Genomic DNA, 24,843 nt, shown 5'->3' on the forward strand with positions numbered 1-24,843 from the left:
TGGTCCATTTTTTGAAAAATGCGACTTAGATTTATTTTTTCTGTAATAACGTGGTTGAGTTTTAAAGTTCTCATTAGGTGCAGGTGGGTCAATATCTCGACTAGATGGACCTGCCGATGTGTCAGATGATTCAAGATCCGAAGAAGAGAATGTGACCTGACTGCGTCGTGTGTATGGTGACTCACGATCACATCTTTTTAGAATTGATCTAGTTGTGGTTGATTGTCTCTCCCACCTGTCCCATTCATAAACCTGGTCATTGGAGTAGTCAAATAAATCTCTGTTGAATTTTTTCTTCTTTACTAATATAATGGACTCCTCCAGAGATTGTAATTTTATTTTCAGGTTTTTTTGAAAATCTTCATAATCCTGATTATTGACCAGCGATTTATATGTCATCAAACCTTTGTCTAAGTCAGATTTAAATTTTATTAACTCCTCATTCTCATGTTTCACAATAAGTAGAATCAGTTGTGTGGAACAAATGGATAATATAGAGTTCCAGTCTTTGACAAAATCACTGTTATAAGCAGTGGTAGGAATTTTCTTAATTCTTAATCCTCTAGGGATGATATTTTGTTCCAAATAATGAGTAAGAGTGGTTTGATCCCACCAGATACGCATTTCATTTAAAGAAGTCTTTTCAATGGAAGACATGAGATTTAATGTATCAGGAGAAGTATCTGAACTTAGACCCACTGATTGAAATACTTGTGCTGCACGTTCCCTTCTCAAAGGATCGATTAAAGAATCCATATTTGCAAAAAAAACAACCAAATTGCAAGAAAAACACTTAAATAGAAAAACCAGTGAAAAATAACAATGAAAAAATTATAAAATCAATGAGGTCTCTCCGAATAATCATGCATGGTCAAGTATGTCCAATATTTTCAATATATATATATATAGCAGCTCAAACCATCCGATGTATACTGAAAAGTCATTGCATGCATATGCAAGGGGAGCACGAAAAGGCAGGAGGCTTAGCACATGAAAAAAAAACGGTATTTCAGCTCACCCTTAGTTCAGACGAGATGGTAGAAGTCAGTCCGAGCACGGATACAGAGTGTTGCTGCCACAACACTGATTGGTATGTAGAAAGAAACGGTGTGGATCCAGCTCCGGGATAAAAATGCAAAATTTTATTTAAACATTTAAAACGCTGCTAGAACATGACCAGCATGAAGGTGACGGAGAGTGTTGTGAATTCTGTTTGTGGGCTCCCCCGGTGGTGTTTTATGGTAGTGCCTCTTATGTGCCTTCTTCTATCCCTGATCACCTGTTGCCACCCATTAGGGGAGTTTCCTATTTAAGGCTGCTTGGCTGTTAGTCTTATGCCGGCCAACAATGTTTCAGTAGCATTCTGTTGCATTCTCCAGCCTCAAGTTCCTGTTCAGCTAAGTTGAATTTTGTTTCTAGTTAATGATATTTCTTGTCCAGCTTGCTGCAATGTGACTCTCTATAGCTGGAAGCTCTCGCGGACTGAAATTGCCACTCCAGTGGCATGAGTTGTCACTGGAGTTTTAAAGTAATTTCAGGATGGTGTTTTTGAGTAGTGTTTTGAAGTTGACCGTGAAGTAGCTCTTTCCTATCCTTCTGCTATCTAGAAAGCGGACCTCACTGTGCTAAATCTGCTGTTCATCCTACGTATGTCTTTTCCTCTTGACTCACCGTCAATATCTGTGGGGGGCTACTATCTCCATTTGGGGTTCATCTCTGGAGGTAAGGCAGGCCTGTATATTCCTCTGATAGGGGTAGTTAGATCTCCGGCTGGCGCATGGTGTCTAGGGCATCGTAGGAACACTTCCCGGCTACTTCCAGTGTTGTGTCAGGTTCAGGTCGCGGTCAACTTTAGTTTCCATCACCCGAGAGCTAGTCCGTTTTGTTATTTTTATTTCCCTGCCATTGGGGAAATCATGACAGGAGAGCAACCAGCACCTGGACGCGTTTCGGGCAACAAAGATGCCCTTAGTCCTCAGTATGCTGACAAGAACACATGGTTGCAATAAAACAGTTCACAGCAGGTGAATGCAATTAAAATAAACACATGATTCAAATACAAACATAATAAACTCTGCAAAGGTGAACAAAATTACAAAACAAGAAGGTTGGCAGAAATAAGTATAAAGAAAATATACATCTATATATGAAGAACATGCAAAATCACAAAGAAAATATCAAACAAAAAAAAAAAAAAAAAAAAAATTAAATAAATAAATAAAAAATGCGAACCGCAGAGAACTTTAGTAATGGAGCATAATTTCCTTCCTTAAATTTAACCCTAATGGAACTCTGGTATTGAGTCTAAAGATCCAAAAAGCCTCTCTATCACGCAGTTTCTTTTCCCGATCACCACCACGTATATCTTTTGATATCTGCTCAATGGCAAAGGTTTTAAGATGCGTAGTTTGCCTATTATGAATATTAATGAAGTGATTTGAAACATAAGAAACATGTCGGAGTGTGGGATGCACTATATCATAAAGATGCTCCCTGAATCTTTCTTTAAACCTCCTGATGGTGGATCCAACATAAAACAATTTACAATCAGTGCATTCCACAATATAAACTGTATAATCAAAGTTACAATTAAGAAATTTTTTTATAGAAAACGTGGTTATGTTTTGTGAACAATTAAAGTGTGCGGTTTTTTTCACGTACGTGCAAGTTTTGCAGGAACGTGAACCGCACTTGAAACAGCCTGTAACAGACAACCAGTCTGCACTATTTTTAGTTTTTTTAGATTGTAAAAAACTAGGGGAAAAGGCATTCCCTAAAGTGGGGGCTCGTCTAGGAACAATACTAATACCATTTTGTAAAATGCAATCCATGATATGATCATCTTTAAGTAAATTTAAATTGCGTGTGACAATTTGAGAAACTGAATAAAAAAAAGTGCTGTACGTCAAAACCAACACAGGCTGTGTCAAATGCGCTCTAACAGAAGAATTAGTGTCTGAGAGCGCGCAGAAACTGCAGCTCCGAGTCATCATTCAGCTGTGAAAAAACAATTATCAGACAGCGGTTCCATCAGAGAAAATATTCTAATTGGTCTGTAAATAGAGCCTTTGATATTGCTGACTCCAAACAAAGGTCAGAGCTTATTGAACCCGCCAGGACTAATAGTCGCACTCAAACAGATATTGTATCCAACACTAATTCTTCTGTTAGAGCGCATTTGACACAGCCTGTGTTGGTTTTGACGTACAGCACTTTTTTAAAATCAGTTTCTCAAATTGTCACACGCAATTTAAATTTACTTAAAGATGATCATATCATGGATTCCATTTTACAAAATGGTATTAGTATTGTTCCTAGACGAGCCCCCACTTTAGGGAATGCCTTATCCCCTAGTTTTTTACAATCCAAAAAAACTAAAAATAGTGCAGACTGGTTGTCTGTTACAGGCTGTTTCAAGTGTGGTTCACGTTCCTGCAAAACTTGCACATACGTGAAAAAAACCGCACACTTTAATTGTTCACAAAACACAACCATGTTTTCTATAAAAAAATGTCTTAATTGTAACTCTGATTATACAGTTTGTATTGTGGAATGCACTGATTGTAAATTGTTTTATGTTGGATCCACCATCAGGAGGTTTAAAGAAAGATTCAGGGAGCATCTTTATGATATAGTGCATCCCACACTCCGACATGTTTCTAATGTTTCAAATCACTTCATTAATATTCATAATAGGCAAACTACGCATCTTAAAACCTTTGCCATTGAGCACATATCAAAAGATATACGTGGTGGTGATCGGGAAAAGAAACTGCGTGATAGAGAGGCTTTTTGGATCTTTAGACTCAATACCAGAGTTCCATTAGGGTTAAATTTAAGGAAGGAAATTATGCTCCATTACTAAAGTTCTCTGCGGTTCACATTTTTTTTTTTTTGTTTGTTTGATATTTTCTTTGTGATTTTGCATGTTCTTCATATATAGATGTATATTTTCTTTATACTTATTTCTGCCAACCTTCTTGTTTTGTAATTTTGTTCACCTTTGCAGAGTTTATTATGTTTGTATTTGAATCAGGTGTTTATTTTAACTGCATTCACCTGCTGTGAACTGTTTTATTGCAACCATGTGTTCTTGTCAGCATACTGAGGACTAAGGGCATCTTTGTTGCCCGAAATGCGTCCAGGTGCTGGTTGCTCTCCGTTACCTTCATGCTGGTCATGTTCTAGCAGCGTTTTAAATGTTTAAATAAAATTTTGCATTTTTATCCCGGAGCTGGATCCACACCATTTATTTCAGCAGTACCCAAGTGCACAGTATCTGCCTGAGCCAGATGCTGGGACTGACGTCTTTGCTGAGCAGGCTCCACTGCGACTGGAGAAGAATGGGAGACTGCAGTGTACATGGTTTGAGATTCCCCCTGTGCAGCGGTGGGAACTCGAGACCTAACATTACCCCCCCTCCTGGGGCATTGCTACGTTCAAAGGCTGCAATAAGCAACGGAGCCTGAATGTGCTCCACAGGTTCCCAGGTTCTGTCTTCTGGGCCATGACTCTTCCAATCCACCAGATTGTACTTTTTGTCATGTACCACCTTACACCCCATGATGGTGTTCACCTCGTAATCGTCTGTAGACGAACCCGATGTCCCGACAGATGACTTGGAAAACCGGGACATGTGAACGGGCTTTAACCCCTTCTCCCCCATGGGTGGTTTGCACGATAATGATCAGGCCAATTTTTACAATTCTGACCACTGTCCATTTATGAGGTTATAACTCTGGAATGCTTCAACAGATCCTGGTGATTCTGACATTTTTGTCTCGTAACATATCGTACTTCATGATAGTGGTAAAATTTATTTGATATTACCTGCGTTTATTTGTGAAAAAAAATGGAAATTTGGCGAAAATTTAGAAAATGTTGCAATTTTCCAACTTTGAATTTTTATGCAATTAAATCACAGTGTTATGTCACACAAAATACTTAATAAGTAACATTTCCCCACATGTCTACTTTACATCAGCACAATTTTGGAACCAAAATTTTTTTTTGTTAGGGAGTTAGAAGGGTTAAAAGTTGACCAGCAATTTCTCATTTTTACAACACCATTTTTTTTTAGGGACCACATCTCATTTGACGTCATTTTGAGGGGTCTATTTGATAGAAAATACCCAAGTGTGACACCATTCTAAAAACTGCACCACTCAAGGTGCTCACAGGAATTTTTGGAATGTTTAAATAAAAATGAACATTTAACTTCTTTTCACAAAAAATTTATTTCAGCTCCAATTTGTTTTATTTTACAAAAGGTAACAGGAGAAAATGGACCACAAAAGATGTTTTACAATTTGTCCTGAGTACGCCGATACCCCATATGTGGGGGTAAACCACTGTTTGGGCGCATGACAAAGCTCGGAAGCGAAGGAGCGCCATTTGACTTTTCAATGCAAAATTGACTGGAATTGAGATGGGACGCCATAATGCGTTTGGAGCGCCACTGATGTGCCTAAACATTGAAACCCCCTCACAAGTGACACCATTTTGGAAAGTAGACCCCCTAAGGAACTTATCTAGATGTGTGGTGAGCACTTTGACCCACCAAGTGCTTCACAGAAGTTTACAATGCAGAGCCGTAAAAATAAAACAATTTTTTTTCCCACAAAAATTATATTTTAGCCCCCAGTTTTGTATTTATCCGAGGGTAAAAGGAGAAATTGGACCCCAAAATTTGTTGTCCAATTTGTCCTGGGTACGCTGGTACCCCATATGTGGGGTAAACCACTGTTTGGGCGCATGGGAGAGCTCAGAAGGGAAGGAGCGCCGTTTGACTTTTCAATGCATAATTGACAGGAATTGAGATGGGACGCCATGTTGCGTTTGGAGGGGGGGTACCACCGTTTGCAGACTTAGATGGAATGGTCTGCAGGCGTCACATTGCGTTTGCAGAGCCCCTAATGTACCTAAACAGTAGAAACCCTGACAAGTGACACCATTTTGGAAAGTAGACCCCCTAAGGAACTCATCTAGATGTGTTGTGAGAGCTTTGAACCCCCAAGTGTTTCACTACAGTTTATAACGCTGAGCCGTGCAAATAAAAAATATTTTTTTTCCACAAAAATTATTTTTTAGCCCCCAGTTTTATATTTTTCCAAGGATAGCAGGAGAAATTGGACCCTAAATATTGTTGTCCAATTTGTCCTGAGTACACTGATACCTGATATGTGGGGGGGAACCACCGTTTGAGTGCATGGCAGAGCTCTGAATGGAAGGAGCATCATTTGGAATGCAGACTTAGATGGATTGGTCTGCAGGCGTCACATTGCGTTTGCAGAGCCCCTAATGAACCTAAACAGTAGAAACCCCCCACAAGTGATCCAATATTGGAAACTAGACCCCCCAAGGAACTTATCTAGTTGTGTTGTGAGAACTTTGAGCCCCCAAGTGTTTCACTACAGTTTTTAACGCAGAGCCGTGAAAATAATGAAAAAAAAAAATTTCCCCCAAAATTATTTTTTAGCCCTCAGTTTTGTATTTTACCAAGGGTAACAGGAGAAATTGGACCCCAAAAGTTGTTCTCCAATGTGTTCCGAGTACGCTGATATCCCATATGTTGGGGTAAACCCCTGGTTGGGTGCACGGGAGAGCTCGGAAGGGAAGGAGCACTGTTTTACTTTTTCAATGCAGAATTGGCTGGAATTGAGATCAGACGCCATGTCGCGTTTGGAGAGCCCCTGATGTGCCTAAACAGTGGAAACCCCCCAATTATAACTGAAACCTTAATCCAAACACACCCCTAACCACACCTCTAACCCAGACACACCCTTAACCCTAATCCCAACCCTATTCCCAACCGTAAATGTACCGTATATACTCGAGTATAAGCCGACCCCCCTAATTTTGCCACAAAAAACTGGGAAAACTTATTGACTCGAGTATAAGCCTAGGGTGTAAAATGCAGCAGCTATCGGTGAATTTCAAAAATAAAAATAGATGCTCCATACCGTTCATTATGGCCCCATAGCTGTGCCATATAGTGCTCTGCACCATTCATTATTGCCCCATAGCTGTACCATAGAAAGCTGTGCCATTTAGTGCTCTGCACCGTTCATTATTGCCCCATAGCTGTGCCATATAGTGCTCTGCACCGTTCATAATTTCCCCATAGCTGTGCTATATAGTGCTCTGCACCGTTCATAATTGCCCCATAGCTGTGCCATATAGTGCTCTGCACCGTTCATTATTGCCCCATAGCTGTGCCATATAGTGCTTTGCACCATTCATTATTGCCCCATAGCTGTGCCATATAGTGCTCTGCGCCATTCATTATTGCCCCATAGCTGTGCCATAAGTGCTCTGCACCGTTCATTATTGCCCCATAGCTGTGCCATATAGTGCTCTGCACCATTAATTATTGCCCCATAGCTGTGCCATATAGTGCTCTGCACCATTCATTATTGCCCCCATAGCTGTGCCATATAGTGCTCTGCACCGTTTATTATTGCCCGATAGCTGTGCCATATAGTGCTCTGCACCGTTCATTATTGCCCCATAGGATGTGCCATAGAAAGCTGTGCCATATAGTGCTCTGCACCGTTTATTATTGCCCGATAGCTGTACCATATAGTGCTCTGCACCGTTCATTATTGCCCCATAGGATGTGCCATAGAAAGTTGTGCCATAGAAAGCTGTGCAGCTGCTGCTGCAATAAAAATAATAAAACACATACTCACCTCTCTTGCTTGTAGCTCCTCAGCGTCCCGTCCCGGCGTCTCTGCACTGACTGATCAGGCAGAGGGCGGCGCGCACACTATATGTGTCATCGCGCCCTCTGACCTGCACAGTCAGTGCAGAGAGACGCCGGGAAGATGGAGCGGCGCCCGGCGTGTGGAATGCGGACAGGTGAATATGACATACTTACCTGCTCCCGGCGTCCTGCTCCTTCCCCCGGACAGCTGGTCTCCGGATGCCGCAGCCTCTTCCTCTGTCAGCGGTCACCAGCACCGCTGATTAGAGAAATGAATAGGCGGCTCCACCCCTATGGGAGTAGAGTCCATATTCATTTCTCTAATTAGCGGTCCCACGTGACCGCTGAACAGGGGAAGAGCTGCGGCACCCGGATACCATGGGACGGGCAGGGGGAGCGCCAGGAGCCCCGGAAGCAGGTAAGTATACCTCAGCGCCCTCTCCCCCTCACCCGCCGACCGTGACTCGAGTATAAGCCGAGAGGGGCACTTTCAGCCCAAAAATTTGGTCTGAAAATCTCGGCTTATACTCGAGTATATACGGTAATCCAAACCCTAACCCTAACTTTAGCCCCAACCCTAAACCTAACTTTAGCCCCAACCCTAACCATAGCCTTAACCGTAGCCCCAACCCTAACCATAGCCCTAACCCTAACCCTACCCCTAACCCTAGCCCTAACCCTAGCCCTAAACCTAGCCCGAACCCTAACCCTAGCCCTAACCCTAACGGGAAAATGGAAATAAATACATTTTTTTAATTTTTCCCTAACTAAGCGGGTGATGAAGGGGGGTTTGATTTACTTATATACTGGGTTTTTAGCGGATTTTTATGATTGGCAGCCTTCACACACTGAAAGACGCTTTTTATTGCAAAAAATATTTTTTGAGTTACCACATTTTGAGAGCTATAATCTTTCCATATTTGAGTCCACAGAGTCATGTGAGGTCTTGTTTTTTGCGGGACGAGTTGACGTTTTTATTGGTAACATGTTCAGGCACGGGAGATTTTTTATCGCTTTTTATTCTGATTTTTGTGAGTCAGAATGACCAAAAACCAGCTATTCATGAATTTCTTTTGGGGGAGGCGTTTATACTGTTCTGCGTTTGGTAAAATTTATAAAGCAGTTTTAAAAATATTTAGAATTGAGAGTCCTCAGTGGTTGATACCTTTTAATGGCTAACTGAAAAGATGGTAACAATTTGTTACCATCTTTTCAGTTAGCCATTAAAAGGTATCAACCACTGAGGACTCTCAATTCTAAATATTTTTCTATCTACTGGCTAACACGGTACCAAGATATATCTTTCCTGTATTAAAGCAGTTTTATTCTTCATGTCAGTACGATTACAGTGATACCTCATTTATATCATTTTTTATGTTTTGGCGCTTTTATACGATAAAAACTATTTTATAGAAAAAAATAATTATTTTGGCATCGCTTTATTCTGAGGACTATAACTTTTTTATTTTTTCGCTGATGATGCTGTCTGGAGGCTCGTTTTTTGAGGGACAAGCGGTACCATGGTTATTTATATCCATCTTTTTGATCGCGTTTTATTCCACTTTTTGTTTGGCAGTATGAGAACAAAGCGTTGTTTTTTGCCTGTATTTTTTTTTTTTTACGGTGTTCACTGAAAGGGTTAACTAGCAATATAGTTTTATAGGTGGGGTCGTTACGGACGCGGCGATACTAAATACTATAAATAAATGTACTTTTATTGTTTGATTTTTTTTATTTAGATAAAGAAATGTATTTATAGGAATAATGTATTTTTTTTTTCTTTATTTAGGAATTTTTTTTTTTATTTTTTTTTAAACATGTGGAAATTTTTTTTAAAACTTTTTTACTTTGTCCCAGGGGGGCACATCACAGATCGCTGATCTGACAGTTTGCACAGCACTCTGTCAGATCGGTGATCTGACTTACAGTGCTGCAGGCTTACCAGCGCCTGCTCTGAGCAGGCACTTGGTAAGCCACCTCCCTCCCTGCAGGACCCGGATGCCGCGGCCATTTTGGATCCGGGACTGCTGCAGGGAGGAGAGGTAAGAGACCCTCGCAGCAACGTGATCACATCACGTTGCTCCGGGGGTCTCAGGGAAGCCCGCAGGGAGCCCCCTCCCTGCGCGATGCTTCCCTGTACATCCGGCACACCGCGATCATGTTTGATCGCTGTGTGCCGGGGGTTAATGTGCCAGGGGCGGTCCATGACCGCTCCTGGCACATAGTGCCGGATGTCAGCTGCAATAGGCAGCTGACACCCGGCCGCGATAGGCTGCGCTCCCCCCGTGAGCGCGGCCAATCGCGCTGGACGTACCATCCCGTCGGTGGTCATACGGGCCCACCGCACCTCGACGGGTAGTACGTCCAATGTCAGAAAGGGGTTAAGAGGGACTCATGAAATGTGTCAGGGTTAACCTGTTCCAGGACCTTAAAGGGACCTAAGTAGCGAGGTGCAAACTTAGTGGACACAACTCGCAGCCTGATGTTACGGGCAGAGCCACACTATTTTGCCAGGAGCAAAGGTTGGAGCGGGGCGCCGATGTGCATCGGCGGAGACCCTCATTCTCTCCTTGGAGGCCCGGATGGCATCCTGTGTGCGGTCCCAAATGTTACATTCCTCCACAGCCTAGTCTGCCACCCTGGAGTTGGTGGAAGACACCGGCATGGGCACAGAAACCTGCAGATGCTGGCCGTAATTAAGGAGGAATGGGGTATGCACAGTGGAGTCGGCTACGGCGTTGTTCAGCGCAAACTCCGCCCACGGTAGCAAGGATGCCCAGTCATCCTGCCTGGCTGAGACAAAATGTCGCAGGTATGTGACCAGGGTCTGGTTGGCCCTCTCTATCAATCCATTCATCTCGGGATGGTATGCTGATGCAAAGAAGACAACAAAGCTCTCTCCAGAACCGAGAAGCAAACTGGGGACCCCGGTCACTGACAATTTTATCAAGCATACCGTGTAGGCGGAAAACGTGCTTAATGAACAACCCCACCAAGGCCCGTGCAGAAGGTAGCTGTGGAAGAGGCATCAAGTGCACCATTTTGGAAAAATGGTCGGTGACTACCCAAATAATGGTGCAGCTACGGGACTTGGGTTAGCCCACCATGAAGTTCATCCCGACCATTTCCCAGGGCCTGTCCGCCACTAGCAGGGGGTAAAGTCACCCAGAAGGTCATTGTCGAGGAGACTAATTCTTGGCGCAGGAGACACAAGCCCGAATATAGTCTCCGACGTCACGGGCCATATGCGGCCACCAGTAAGTCCTCACCAAAAGTTCAGATGTTCTTTTGGTCCCAAAGTGTCCACCCACCCTGGATGAGTGAGCCCAAAAGATAACCTCCAGTCGCACATTAGAAGGCACAAAAGTCTTGCCCGGGGCACAGACTCCAGCAAAACCGGGGTCACGGATCTCAGGCTCTCAGAAGGGACAATAAGCCGAGGCTCCTCCTCTTCTGATGACACTACGGAGCGGGAGAGAGCATCGGCACAAATGTTCTTCTCGCCAGAGAGAAAATGGAGGGTGAATTGGAACCTGGAAAAGAACAGGGACCATCTAGCCTGACGAGAATTTAGCCGCTGGGCAGTCTGTATATACACCAAATTTTTGTGATCGGTTTAAACTTGGAAGGGAAAGCGAGCCCCCTCCAGGAGGTGTCTCCACTCCAAGAAAGCCAACTTCATGGCTGCAACTCCCTGTACCCGACTGAATAATTCCTCTCCGCTGGTGTGAAGGTCTTGGAGAAGAAGAAGCAAGGATGCTTCCGACCTTGAGCATCCTTCTGGAAGAGGACTGCTCCAGCACCGACGGAAGAGGCATCCACCTCCATGATAAATGGTTTATCAAGATCGGGGTGATGTAAAATGGGAGCTCTAGCGAAGTGTGACTTGATAGAGAGAAAGGCCTTGGAGACCTCCTCCAACCACAATTTGGGATTTGCCCCCTTCTTGATGAGCAACCAAGGGAGCTACCAAAGTTGAGAAATGGGGAATGAACTGGCAATAATAATTAATGAACCCCATAAAGCGCTGCACCGCCTTAAGAGAATGGGGTTCCTGCCAGTCCATCACAGCCTGTAGCTTGGCAGGGTCCATGGCCAATCCCCCGGCGGAGATGATATAGCCCAGAAAAGGCAAGGATTCCTGCTCAAACACACACTTCTCCAACTTGGCATAGAGGGAGTTTGCCCGTAGGAGGTCAAAGACTTTGCAAACATGTCTCCGGTAAGAGTCTATATCTGGAGAGTAGATGAGAATATCATCCAGATAGACTACGACCAAGGTGGTGAGCATATCCCAGAAGATATCATTCACAAAGTCTTGGAAAACTTCAGGAGCATTACAGAACCCGAAGGGCATCACCAGTTATTCATAGTGCCCGTCCCTGGTGTTAAATGCCATCTTCCATTCGTCCTCCTCACGGATGCGAATCAGAATCCAGATTCTCCTAAATGTATTGGGTCATCGCCTCAGTCTCTGGGAGAGAAAGGGGATAGACTCGACCCCGGGGAGGCTCTGCACCAGGCAAGAGGTCAATAGGACAGTCATAGGGCCGCGGCGGCGGAAGGGTCTCCGTAACCCGCTTGGAGAACACGTCCGCATAGGGCCAATAGTGCTTGGGAAGAGAGGAAAGATCTGTGGGTACTTCAGTTGTAGCAACCTGAATGCAGTACCTCAGACATCTACCCTCACAAAGGCTCACTCCATCCCTGAATTCTCCCAGAGGACCACTCAATATGAGGAGAGTGGTAGCGTAGCCATGGTATCCCTAACAGGACCTCATCAATTACCTTGGGAATGACTAGCAGGGAGATAATCTCCTGATGTGATAGAGATATGGACAAAGTAAATGGGATGGTCTGGTGTGTTATTTGTTAGGGCAGAGTCGACCCATTCACCACTGGTACAGTCACCGGCTTGGCGAGCATCACCAGGGGTATTGCGTGGCATTGGGTGAAGGCAGAGGACATAAAATTCCCCTCCGCTCCGGAATCCACACAAAGCTCGACTGTAAGAGTGGTTGGGCCTAAAGTGATTGTCCTTTTGAATGACAATTTGGAGGAAAACGTCACCGTGTCTAGTATACCACCTCCTGCATCTACTAGACGCTGACGTTCTCCCGACCGCTGGGAACATCTGGAGGCAGGATGTCCTGACCGCCGGCAGACATGACAGACCTTGAGTGCACGAGCGGTCCGGGACTCAGATCTCGCTTGTGACACCTTCTTGGCCTCATGTGGCTCGGTTGCCTGGACTGGAGATTCCAGAGGTATGGTGAAGGTGGGAGCCAGCTGAAACCTCTGCCTACACTGGCCTCGCACCAACCTTCGCTTGTTAAAACGAAGGTCGATGCGAGTTGAAACAGCTATTAGCTCCTCCAGTGTGGCGGGAATCTCTCTAGTGGCCAAAGTGTCCTTTACATGGTCAGCCAGCCCCCTCCAAAATACAGGGATGAGGGCTTTATCCAGCCACTCCAGCTGAGATGCTAAAGTCCGAAAGTGGACGGAAAAATGACTGACCAAGCATGAGCCCTGTGTCAGTGCCAGCAGTTGGAGCACCGCATCATGACTTGAGGTCCCAAAAAGACCTGTTTCAGAGTTCTCAGGAACTGGAGAGCACTCCAGACCACACGATCGTTGTGCTCCCACAGCGGTGTAGCCCACTCCAACGCCCTGTCCGACAAGAGGGATATAATGAATCCCACTTTAGCCTGCTCTGAGGGAAAATGTGCAGCCAGGAGCTCAAGGTGTATCACACACTGGTTCACGAATCCCCTGCATAACTTGCTATCGCCAGAGTACCTATCTGGCAGCGGGAGGTGGGATAAGGTCAGAACAGAGGTGGCAGTGGACAAACTAGCTGCAGCCATGCTAAGCAGCCTGAACAGCTACTGCGGTAACATCCACAGCTGAGGTTCTGCGCTCGAGAGCTGCCAACCTGCCCTCCAGCTGCTGGATGTACCGCTGCAGTCACTGTTCATCCGCCATTAATAGCCAGACTCTTGAGCTAGTATACTGTTAGGGCTGGCGGAACGCACCAAGTAAATGTAATGATAGTAAAGATGCATTCGCAGCCCAGGGTCCACCGAGTAGGAGTGGAACCTGCTGCTATTTAATGGCGGCACTATATGGTGGCACTACGCCAGAATAGACACGGGTTCCATCACCCAGTCTGTATAGGAGCAAACTCTGTTGCTTCACAGAGTCGCAGGGAATAAAGGTAACGCTGCGCCCTGTTAGCAGTCACAGGCTGAAACAAATGGATACTAGTGGGATCCCTGCAATTCACCCCCACTATGCTGGTGATTGATCCCGCTCTGACCCTCGGTGGCTTTTGAGCCCGCACCTGAGGACGCCCTGAGTCAGATGCTGGGATCAAGCGGGAGTTCCCTCCCTACACTGACGGATAGTCAGGAGAAACTGGAGATAGCCGCACAGCGTGCGTACAGCTCCGCACTAGCGGTCACTGCTGGTTAGACACAGTACATATTGTGCCTGGTGCTGGATGGCATGCTCAGTAGAGGAAAAGCAGGACTTAGTCCCAGGAGCGTCTGCTCGCCACTGATCAGTGCTGGTTACAATGGCTGGACCTGGAAGGGCAGCAGTAACCAAGCGCACAGTATCTGCCTGAGCCAGACGCTGGGACCAACGTCTCTCCTGAGCAGGCTCCACTGTGGCTGGAGAAGAATGGGAGACCACAGTGGACATGGTTTGAGATTCCCCCTGTGCAGCGGCGGGAACTCGACACATAACACTTCTATTGTGATCATATACTGTTAGAGCTAGAGGAACGCATAGAGTATAGAGAGGTAGCAACAAGGTGCGTTCACAGCCTGGGTTCCACCGTGCAGAGATATCTGCTGCAAAGTAATGGCGGATAGACTGTGAGCTCACACGTGGGTTAAACTTCACCCTGTGTGAACTGGAAGTGATCTCTGTTGCCTCAGAGTCACGCTGTATGCAAAACTATTACCCTAACTAGGGTTGTGCTTGCTCTGGAACTCTTCTGTGCTAACCGCACACAAGAAGGAACCAGATGCTAAGCCAAGGCTAATTGCCCCTAAAGAAACTAGCTGCCTGCCTGAGTGTACAGTCCCAAAGCTACAGCCTCACATCACATATGTATAGAGTGGTGTAGTATCTACTGGCATAAGCCAAACACATTTGATACTAGCGCATGGCTGTGCGGCCATGCAAACCTTTTATAGTTGCAGCTCTTCAGGATCTTCCTGGTGGACCAATAGGAGCTGCTACAGGGCCTGAGCGTGTGACCCCGACCTCCAATGAGAGGTCCTCCCGTGGGCATGCTCAGTGTGTGAAAAGGAGGACTTAGTCCCAGAAAAGCCTGCTCGCCGCTGACCAGTTCTGGCTACAAAGGCAGAGCCTGGAAAGGCAGCAGTAACCATTTGCAGACTGAGCCAGATGCTAGAACTGACATCTCTGCTGAGCAGGTTCTACTGTGGCAGGAGGAGAAAGTGAGACCGCAGCAGACATGGTTCAAGATTCGCCCTGTGCAGCATTGGGAACTTGACACCTAACAGGGTGTCTATGATACCCATAAATAATATTTTAAAATAGTAACCCCCATGGGGAAATGTTTGTCAGCCCATGCACTTCGTATATGGGCTTTACAAGTCTAGGAGACACGCTCCTTTACATTGGGCCAAGTTTTTAATTAGGCCTTCATCAATGTTTCCTCATTCTCCACCACTAGTTCACCAGGTTTAACGTGTTCTGTGCTCATACACCAGTGCAAGTTTTGGCAAAAGTGTCTATATGATGGCCATTACCAATTTGAAACCAAAAGAAATGTTACTCCCCCAGGGGAAAATTTTGTTAAAAAGGAGATGTACGTATCTTCTTCCCATTTATTATTATAATTTCCCATTTTTCATAGCTCTGGACAGTCCTCTAATGAGGTAGTGTATACCTCTACAATATAAAATTATTCAAAGACTTTTATATTACATTTTTATTTATAGCCCTGTCTCTGAGCTGTTGCTAGGGACAAACATATCTCGTTGAACACATTCTGGCTTCATATTTATGAACCTGTGTTCGCCCCTCCCTTTTGTTATTTTCTTTTATAGGTGGAGCCACATTTTTTTTTATTTATTTCTTTGATTTCTGTATGATTTATCTTATCTCTCCTCATTCTCCAACACTAGATCAACAGGGTTAACTGGTTTTGTGCTGATACAGCCAGTCCAATTTTTGCCAAGGGTGTCTATGATGCCCATATTTTTTTTTTAAATGTACCCCCATGGGGAAATGTTTGGACAATTTTAGTACTCCAAATGTTTTATTTTACTGTCATAGCCCACTTATGGACACATTTTTGGTGGGCCAAAAAAAAACAAGAACACATTTTGATCACTCTGTTATTTCCATCAGATGCATGGTGAATCTGTGGTGTCCAAATCCTTCCTTTGCAGGCACACATTGCATTTTTGGGTCGGCTAGACTGATACCCTTGGTGTATACAGTATTTTGTGGTTTTTAAAATTTAAAAAAATAAATCCCACATATTGAAACAGTCTGTCATCTCAGTCACACGTCTGGTCTATGTGTGATCTTCAAATCTTGGCTTTTCAGCCATACATTCCAGTTTTTGGTCTGATACCCTTGCTGTAGACAGTATTTGTGGTTTTTAACATTTTAAAAAAATACATCACTCATATTGAAACAGTCTGTTATCTCGGTCACACGTTTGGTCTATCTGTGGTCTTCAAATCTTGTCTTTTCAGACATAAATTTCATTTTTTGGTCTGATACCCTTGGTGTATACAGTAAAATTTTAAAAAATACAGGCCACATCTTGAAACAGTCTGTTATCCTTGTCCAATTGCCATTTTATGTGTAGTCGAAATTTTTTTTTTTCATGTATACATTCCAATTTTTGGTCTGTCTAATACCCTAGGTCTATACACTATCTTGGTTAAAACAAAACAAATGTACAGTGTGGTAGTTCTGTGACACGCCTCATCTATCTGTGAGCTACAAAGTGTGCTTTTAAGATTCCATCCTTTTATTGCTGTGTGTTACCCTAACTCAAAACAGTAAACACTATTTTGTCATGAATTTTTAAAGAAAAAATTTACCCCCCATGGGGAAATGTTGATCAGCCCATACACAAGGACCTAGGAGACACATTCCTTGTAAATGGGACAGTTTTGTTTAGGAGTCCCTCCTCCATGTTTCTTCCAAGGGGGGATTGGGGTGCGAGTAAATTTGGGTAAAGGCGGCCCTGGCATTGAATGCATAAGAAACCTGTATGGCAGGACCAAGTGAAGACTGAAGTGGGTTTTCCTGTGGCCATCCAGTATCTGGGTTTAAAGGCAAATTGGGGTGCATATGACTTGATAGCAGGGCAAGCCTTGCATTCAATGCAACATTTTTCCAAGTGAATGCATTTGTATTGGTTGAAAGCAATGTTAAAGTTGAAAAACGCATACAAAATTTTGTGTGTGAACATAGCCTAAGTGGTGGAGGAACATTTTGGTCTGGGGTAAATTATTTTGCCTTATACACAAGTCATTAGCCTGGAAAGGATGTACCTTAACATATTTATCAGCAAAATCCATTTTGGTTTCGTTTTTGTATGTTTTTGGGTGCACCTGTAAAAATGGCATGAAACTCTGACAACATTGCTTACAGCTGTGACCTGGGAGTCTGAAATGCTTCCAGGGGCAATCCCCATGATGTTCCCGTGTCATTTGAGCAGTGTTTCAATCATTTTCAGACCTTAAAAGGACCCCCGTGTGGGATTGCGGTAAAAATACTCAGGTTTCCCATACACTTACATTGGGCTCATTGCTCGGATCGAGTACCCCAGTATTCCAATTTGTTTGACCCGAGCAAAAATCACCCAAGCATTTTAGTGCTCGCTCATCACTAGTTATTATCACTCTGTTTTAATTGAAATAGCTGTATGATTTTGCAAGCATTTTTTATATGAACAAAATGTGAAAGAACAGTTCAGCTCAATCACAAATGGACCATTAGACTTTTAACAGATCTATGGAGATTAATATTCTCTTTCATTTTTATAATAAGGAAATTACTAAAGAACTTATGAAAATGGAAAGAGATCACAAGGAAATATGCCAGATTACACACCAACCATCATGACCATTTCCACAGCATATTGAAACAAAAGGCTGATATATGTTGTAAATGTCTTACCCAAACAACTTCCTTTATCATGGTGGCAATCTTCATTACAAGTTTGGGAAAGTGTCCAGGGTCCAAAGCTCGAGTCGAATGTTCAATACATAGACTAAAGAGGTATGCTGGAGCCAGTTTAAATTCAGTTTTCGAGTTACCAGATTTCTCAATAATCTCCTTTAACACAGCATCTTCTTCTTGAGAGCGATATTGTAAGATTAAATCTTTACTTTCTATGTAGGCCTGAACAGCCTCTTGACGCTCTTGAAGTGATCTGCCACACATCTGGCATGAAAATGCCCCGCTTAACCCAGAGGTAGACCAGGACTGTGGAAGCCAGGCAGGACGTTTTTGAGCTACTCTAGGATCTTTGTACATGAACAGAAAATACTCTCCAAGCCCTAATAAATCCCCAGTATGTAGTTCGGCTTCTCTTTGGAGGACTCCCCCATTGTGCGAAACAAGTGCCCCTCGGTATGGTCTTACACGGACTTTATTCTTCTGAGTTGAAGAATCCAATCGCCATACACAGCAGTGGCGAGGAAGTATATCAGGAGCAGACAAAAAAGTATCAACATAAGGACCCTTGTCTCTTGAAGCTTTTTCAGTTCTTCCAAATAGATGCTTCTTCTGTGTCATCACATATATAACAAAATCCTAACACAAAAGAAATGCATTTATAAAACTTGTAATTTGTATTAAGCAATTTATTAAACATTATTAAAACGCAAATTACTATAGCTTAGATTATAATTATTAATATTCATACAATAGCTATAGTATTACTATAACTACATTATATATTTATTATTATTAACTGTTATCATTAAAGCTTGTACTTATTTTTATAGATTTCTTAAAAGCTTCCTCTTTTTCAAAGACATACAAAGTTATAAATTAAATGTGTTATCCTTAAAAGGAATTTGTCAGTAGGATCAACCTTCCTAAGCCATCTATGTGGGCATGCAGGTAATAAAAAATGGAATTCAGCGATACCTTAATATCTGCAATCTGATGTCTTATTCCAGAGGAATTCACATTTTTCTTATAAGTAAATGGCTGTTAAGATATATGGGCCAGGCAGAGATCTCCCTGAGAATCTGGGTCCAGAGCTTATTTTAAATGAAACAGGGTGCTACTATTGTGAGACATGCAATGACTGACACTTTGTTCTCATAATCACACTGCAGTGAGATCAGAACTAACATAGAACACCAGAGCTAACACAGTACAACAGAAGTGTAAAGTTTGTCTAATTGGAAACCCATTTGCAGCTGTAATCCCCTCACAGTGCTTTGGCTTTCATCACAGGCAGCCAGGTTGGTTTGAGGGCAGTACAGCAGAGCTCACAGCTCTGTGAGAAGACAACTGCAAATGTCCGTGTTGTAATAATACAAAGTTCAACTCTGTTGTACCATGTTACTTATAGTTAGGCACAACTCTGCAGTGGAGTTGACAGTATTATGAGAGGAAAAGTGTTGCTCCAAATGTTTTTGAGGTTCACAGTGGTAAAACCCTCTTTCATTTAAAATAAGCCCTGGAGGCAAATTATCATGGAGATCTGTGTTCAGCCCATGGATCTTAATGGCTTATTTGCATATAAGAAAAATGTGGATTTCTCGGAAATAAGAAATTGGATTGCAGATATCAAGGTATTTTATTCAAATTTTTAAGGAGGGCTGATCCTAGGAGGGTAGATTCAGTTTAAACTAGACTGATTTCTTCCCCACACAGTGCAGCTATTGTCTATGTACTGTATCTACATTACAGCTTCTATACAAATGAACAGAACCTAGCTTCAATTTCAAAACCAGCCTACGGACAAGAATAGCACTGTTTCTTGAAACAGTCAAAAGTGGTCAGTTTTTGCTCTTATTTTATTTCCACTGCTCCACTGATTATCTCAATTTTTTCTTTAAAGTGAACCTGTCAGCAGGATGATGTGGGATGAATTAGGGAAAAAATGCAATTCCGCAATTGTTTTTGAACCTGTAAACAGTATGATTACAGCAATACCAAACTTACGTGTATTTTGTATTTAAGAAGTGAAAAAAAATAATTCAGTAGATTAACTAAAACAATTTAGTTTGTGTCACCGTTTTGCAATACCAGTAATGTTTTTAATTTTCCTTTGATAGAGACAAGTGAATGCTGATTTTTTTTTCTTGGTGAGTGGATGGTTTTATTTACATCAATTTAGGGTACACACAACATTTTGTTAATTTTATTACATTTTTTAGGGATGTGTAATGATGAAAAGACAGAATTGTGTGTTTTTTTCTTCTCTTTATTGTACAGGTAAATATTTTTTTTTATTTTTATGGACCAGACTTTTTCAGTGCAATCATCTATATTGCAGATGTGAGGCAGTGACAGGTGTTAAATGCAAGGGTCGCTATGTGTCCCCCCAGGATGCGCATAGAAGCGAAGCGTATTAAGACCACATTGCATTGCAGACACAGATATAGTGCAGCGCCCCAGAGTCCTGGTCGTTGCAGTAATGTTGTTCTTCCACCAGGGGGAGCGATATTACGTCTGTAGGCAATAAAGGAGATCTTCTGTCCAGGTATCACAACCACACACAACACACTTCACACCCCAGTCCACCAGGGGGAGCAAAGGTTTTATCCACTAGGCCACTCCTCACAGATAGGTAAAACTGGTGGGTTGGTTAGAAAGTGAGACAGAAGCTGACTGGGCTTCGCAGAGACAGTCAGATCCCGACGGAGTTTGGCAGAAGCTGGCTGGAGTGGGTTCCAGCCAGATCCAGACTGCGGTCTGAGGAGTGCGAGGGTCCACGGAGCTGCGCCTGCCCCACGTGCGGCAGCATCCAAAGAGATAGACATTGAAAGGAAGTGAATTGCAGTGAGTGAGAAAAGAAGGCATAGCAACAAGTGGATACCAGAGAGGATAGTGACCGAAGAGAAACGGCATCCTTCTGGTGCACGATCCGGTAGCCAGAAAACCGAGGGAGTAAAGTGCCCTATGCCTTGCTTCAGAGACTGGCAGGACAGTCAATTCCAAGTTGCTGACCATAATACCTAAGAAGACACGGTGGCAACTTGTGGGGGTCGGGGCTAGGGTTGAGCGACTTTTACTTTTTTGGGGTCGAGTCGGGTTTTGCGAAACCCGACTTTGTCAAAAGTCGAGTCAAGTGAAATCGGCCGATCTTCTTGCAAAGTCGGGGGTCGTGGATTGGCCGAAACACGAAACCTAATGCAAGTCAATGGGGAAGCATAGTCGGCAGTGAGTGGAGGCCAGTAAAACACCTACAGTGCCCATTTTAATGGCAAAAACATCCATTCTTGTTACTGAAGCTTGTCAATATTAATTTACTTTATAATAATAGCTAGGCATTGGAAATTGGGGGTCATTTGGCTAAAGTTGTGGGGGGTAGGGCTGGTTAAAGTTTTTAGTGGGCCCAGGAAATGTGGACTACGTCACGGCGGTGGAGCAGGGAGAGGTAAGTATTTCAACGTTGCAAGTGCTGTGATCCTGAGCAAGCAGGGGGGGCCCACTCGTTCGCATTGGCACTGGCACAGGGCCCCTCACAGTACGGCGGTGTGTTTGCATGGCGGGGGCGCCTCCCACCGGCAGCGACACTTTTGCGTACTATGAGGGGCCTTGTGCCAGTGATGTCGCCAATGAGTATGCCCCCCACCTTATGAAGGAACCTGCACTTTCATCTGCACCTTCCTCTTTGTCCCTGTGTAAGGTGGTATAGCATGCGGGAAGGGGAACCTTACTTTCAACAGGGTCAGATTCTGGCTGTGTAGAGTGCAAGGGGAATGTAGTGGTCTGGGTCAATGTACCAGCAGACTCATCTAGCAGTGGCTGGGCAATGGGCAGGATGAGGAGGAAACACAGATATAGGGCCAAAGAATAAAGTAGGCTAAATGCAGTTCAAAATTGGTAACAGGACTAACCAGGCGGCATTGCTTTGTTCAGTGGAGGACAACTGTAATGAGAGGCTGACACAGTTAGTAGGCCCATATAATAAAGTGGGCCAAATGAAGTTCAAAATTGGTAACAGGAGTAAACAGGCGGCACTGCTTTGTTCAGTGGAGGAGAACACCAAGGAGCGGCAGACACCATTACTAGGCCCCAACCAAAGCAGTAGGCCAACTGCAGTGTGACATTAAAAAATACTCAATGAGAGCCTGAAGGTTGAAGCTCAGACAAGGAAACCTGGAGGAGAACACCAAGGAGCGGCAGACACCGTTACTAGGCCCCAACCAAAGCAGTAGGCCAACTGCAGTGTGACATTAAAAAATACTCAATGAGAGCCTGAAGGTTGAAGCTCAGCTTTTTCAGTGGAGGACAACACCAGGGAGCGGCAGACACCGTTACTAGGCCCCAACCAAAGTAGTAGGCCAACCACAGTGTGACATTAAAAAATACTCAATGAGAGCCTGAAGGTTGAAGCTCAGCTTTTCCAGTGGAGGACAGCGTGATTTAGTGGCGCAGACAGACAAAGGTAGTATGTGTGAACTAAAAAAGTTGGCTCTATGCAGTTTTAAATTTGTTACAGGGGTACACAGGCAGCATTGGTGTGGTCAGTGGAGGACAATTGGAAGGAGGGACCGCAGACAGACTTCCTAGGCCTAAAATAATAACATAGGCTCTATGCAGCATAAATTTGGCAACAGGGGTACACAGGCAGCATTGGTGTGGTCAGTGGAGGACAATTGGAAGGAGGGACTGCAGACAGACTTCCTAGGCCTAAAATAATAACATAGGCTCTATGCAGCTTCCATGATGTGGCAGGGGTACACAGGCAGCATTGGTGTGGTCAGTGGAGGACAATTGGAAGGAGGGACCGCAGACAGACTTCCTAGGCCTCAAATAATAACATAGGCTCTATGCAGCATAAATTTGGCAACAGGGGTACACAGGCAGCATTGGTGTGGTCAGTGGAGGACAATTGGAAGGAGGGACCGCAGACAGACTTCCTAGGCCCAAAATAATAACATAGGCTCTATGCAGCATAAATTTGGCAACAGGGGTACACAGGCAGCATTGGTGTGGTCAGTGGAGGACAATTGGAAGGAGGGACCGCAGACAGACTTCCTAGGCCTAAAATAATAAAATAGGCTCTATGCAGCTTTAATTTGGCAACAGGAATACACAGGCAGCATTGGTGTGGTCAGCGTAGGACAATTGGAAGGAGGGACCGCAGACAGACTTCCTAGGCCTAAAATAATAAATTAGGCTCTATGCAGGTTCCATTATGTGGCAGGGGTACACAGGCAGCATTGGTGTGGTCAGTGGAGGACAATTGGAAGGAGTGTCTGACACAGTAAGTACTCCGAGTCCCAAAACCTAAAGTGATGTTAATGTATCCAAAACAAAAATAACCCCCCCCCCCCCCCACAAAAAAAAGGGTGGCATACTTAGGTACAGGGGTGTGCTCCTATGCTGACTTTCAGACATTGTAATTTGGTGCAAAGTATTTACTGGTGCAAATGTAGGACAGGGTCCCTGACTATTTTAACTAGCATCATACATGTCAACAAACTGTTATTGTCTGTGCCAGGCATCGAAGGATTTCAGCGCCTATACTAAACAGTGGTGGAGCAGCGACAGATAATTTAGCAAGTGGTAGTGCACTGTTTGACCTTGGGGGGGACACTCTCTCCTGGCCGGCGGTACAAGCCCAGGGCCCCTCATGTTACAACGGTGTGTCTGACGTTGGGTGCATGCCACCACCGCAAGAGACACTTCATTGTACTATGAGGGACCCAGTGCCAGTCCCGTCGACCAAAAGTGGGCACACGCACCTCTTCAGACAAACGGCACTCTGACGGGTGCTTGCGACAAGTGGCGAGACCACGCCCCCGTGGGGGGAGTTAGTGCATTTAGGGAGGTGAAAACATGTCGTATTCTGGACAAACAGCAGCTGCAAATTAAGAGATTGGAACAGTCAGTAACACCAGTCCCAAAGCAAGACCTTTTTACAGGAAAGCTAGGTGTCAGCCGGGAAAGGTGGGGCAAAATAATTTGAAATCCATGAGTGGTTAATTTTTATGAAGGTTAGCTCATCAACATTTTGGGTAGCCAGACGAGTCCTTTTTTCGGTCAGTATTGAACCAGCACAGAATACTCTTTCTGATAGCACACTAGCTGCTGGGCAAGCAATCTTCTGCAATACATATTCAGCCAATTCAGGCTAGGTGTCTATTTTGGATGCCCAGTAATCAAAGGGGAATGACGGTTGAGGGAGAACATCGGTAATGGAGGAAAAATAGTTAGTAACCATACTGGACAAATGTTGTCTCCTGTCACTTTGAATGGATGCTGCTGTACCTGTCGTGTCTGCGGTCCTTGCGAAATCACTCCACAACTTTGTCAGAAAACCCCTCTGTCCTACGCCACTTCTGATCTGTGCACCTCTAACACCTCTGCCCTGTTGCCCCCTGCGGCTCATGTGAGAACCATCTCCGGCGCTGTGTGCTGGGAATGCCTGCATCAAACGGTCTACAAGAGTAGCTTGTTTGGTTGCCAATATCTGTTCGAGGTTCTCATATGGCATGATATTTTGCAATTTACCTTTATAGCGAGGATCAAGGAGGCAGGCCAACAAGTAATCGTCATCTGTCATCATTTTTAAAATGCGTGGGTCCCTTTTGAGGATACGCAAGGCATAATCCGCCATGTGGGCCAATGTTCCAGTTGTCAAGTCAGTGCTTATGCTGGGTTGAGAAGCATTTTTTGGCAATCCACTTCACTTGTCTCCCTCAAAAACCCAGAACCCGGCCTTGCACCGCCAGCAGTTTCTATTGCCCCCTGAGAAGCTTCCTCATCCAACAAATAGTCATCCCCATCATCCTCCTCGTCCTCCTCCTCTTCGCCCGCCACCTCGTTCTGTAGAATTCCCTGAGCAGACAATGGCTGATTTTCATCAAGGCTTCCCTCGTCCTCGGCTGCAGACGCCTGTTCCTTTATGTGCGTCAAACTTTGCATCAGCAGACGCA

General features: G+C 44.2%; 1 protein-coding gene across 3 annotated transcripts in view; it reads right to left on the reverse strand.

Annotated features, from left to right (window-relative positions):
- RASIP1 (Ras interacting protein 1) overlaps positions 1-24,843 on the reverse strand; it is a 1,394,348-nt gene that overhangs the window by 905,110 nt on the left and 464,395 nt on the right. For all 3 annotated transcript variants that reach the window (XM_077250692.1, XM_077250691.1, XM_077250690.1), the window contains exon 5: positions 17,888-18,526. In XM_077250692.1, the coding sequence (XP_077106807.1) occupies positions 17,888-18,526 (639 nt within the window). The remainder of the gene's footprint in view (positions 1-17,887; positions 18,527-24,843) is intronic.

Source organism: Ranitomeya variabilis, chromosome 4 (assembly GCF_051348905.1).
Source record: "Ranitomeya variabilis isolate aRanVar5 chromosome 4, aRanVar5.hap1, whole genome shotgun sequence".
Lineage (NCBI taxonomy): Eukaryota > Metazoa > Chordata > Amphibia > Anura > Dendrobatidae > Ranitomeya > Ranitomeya variabilis.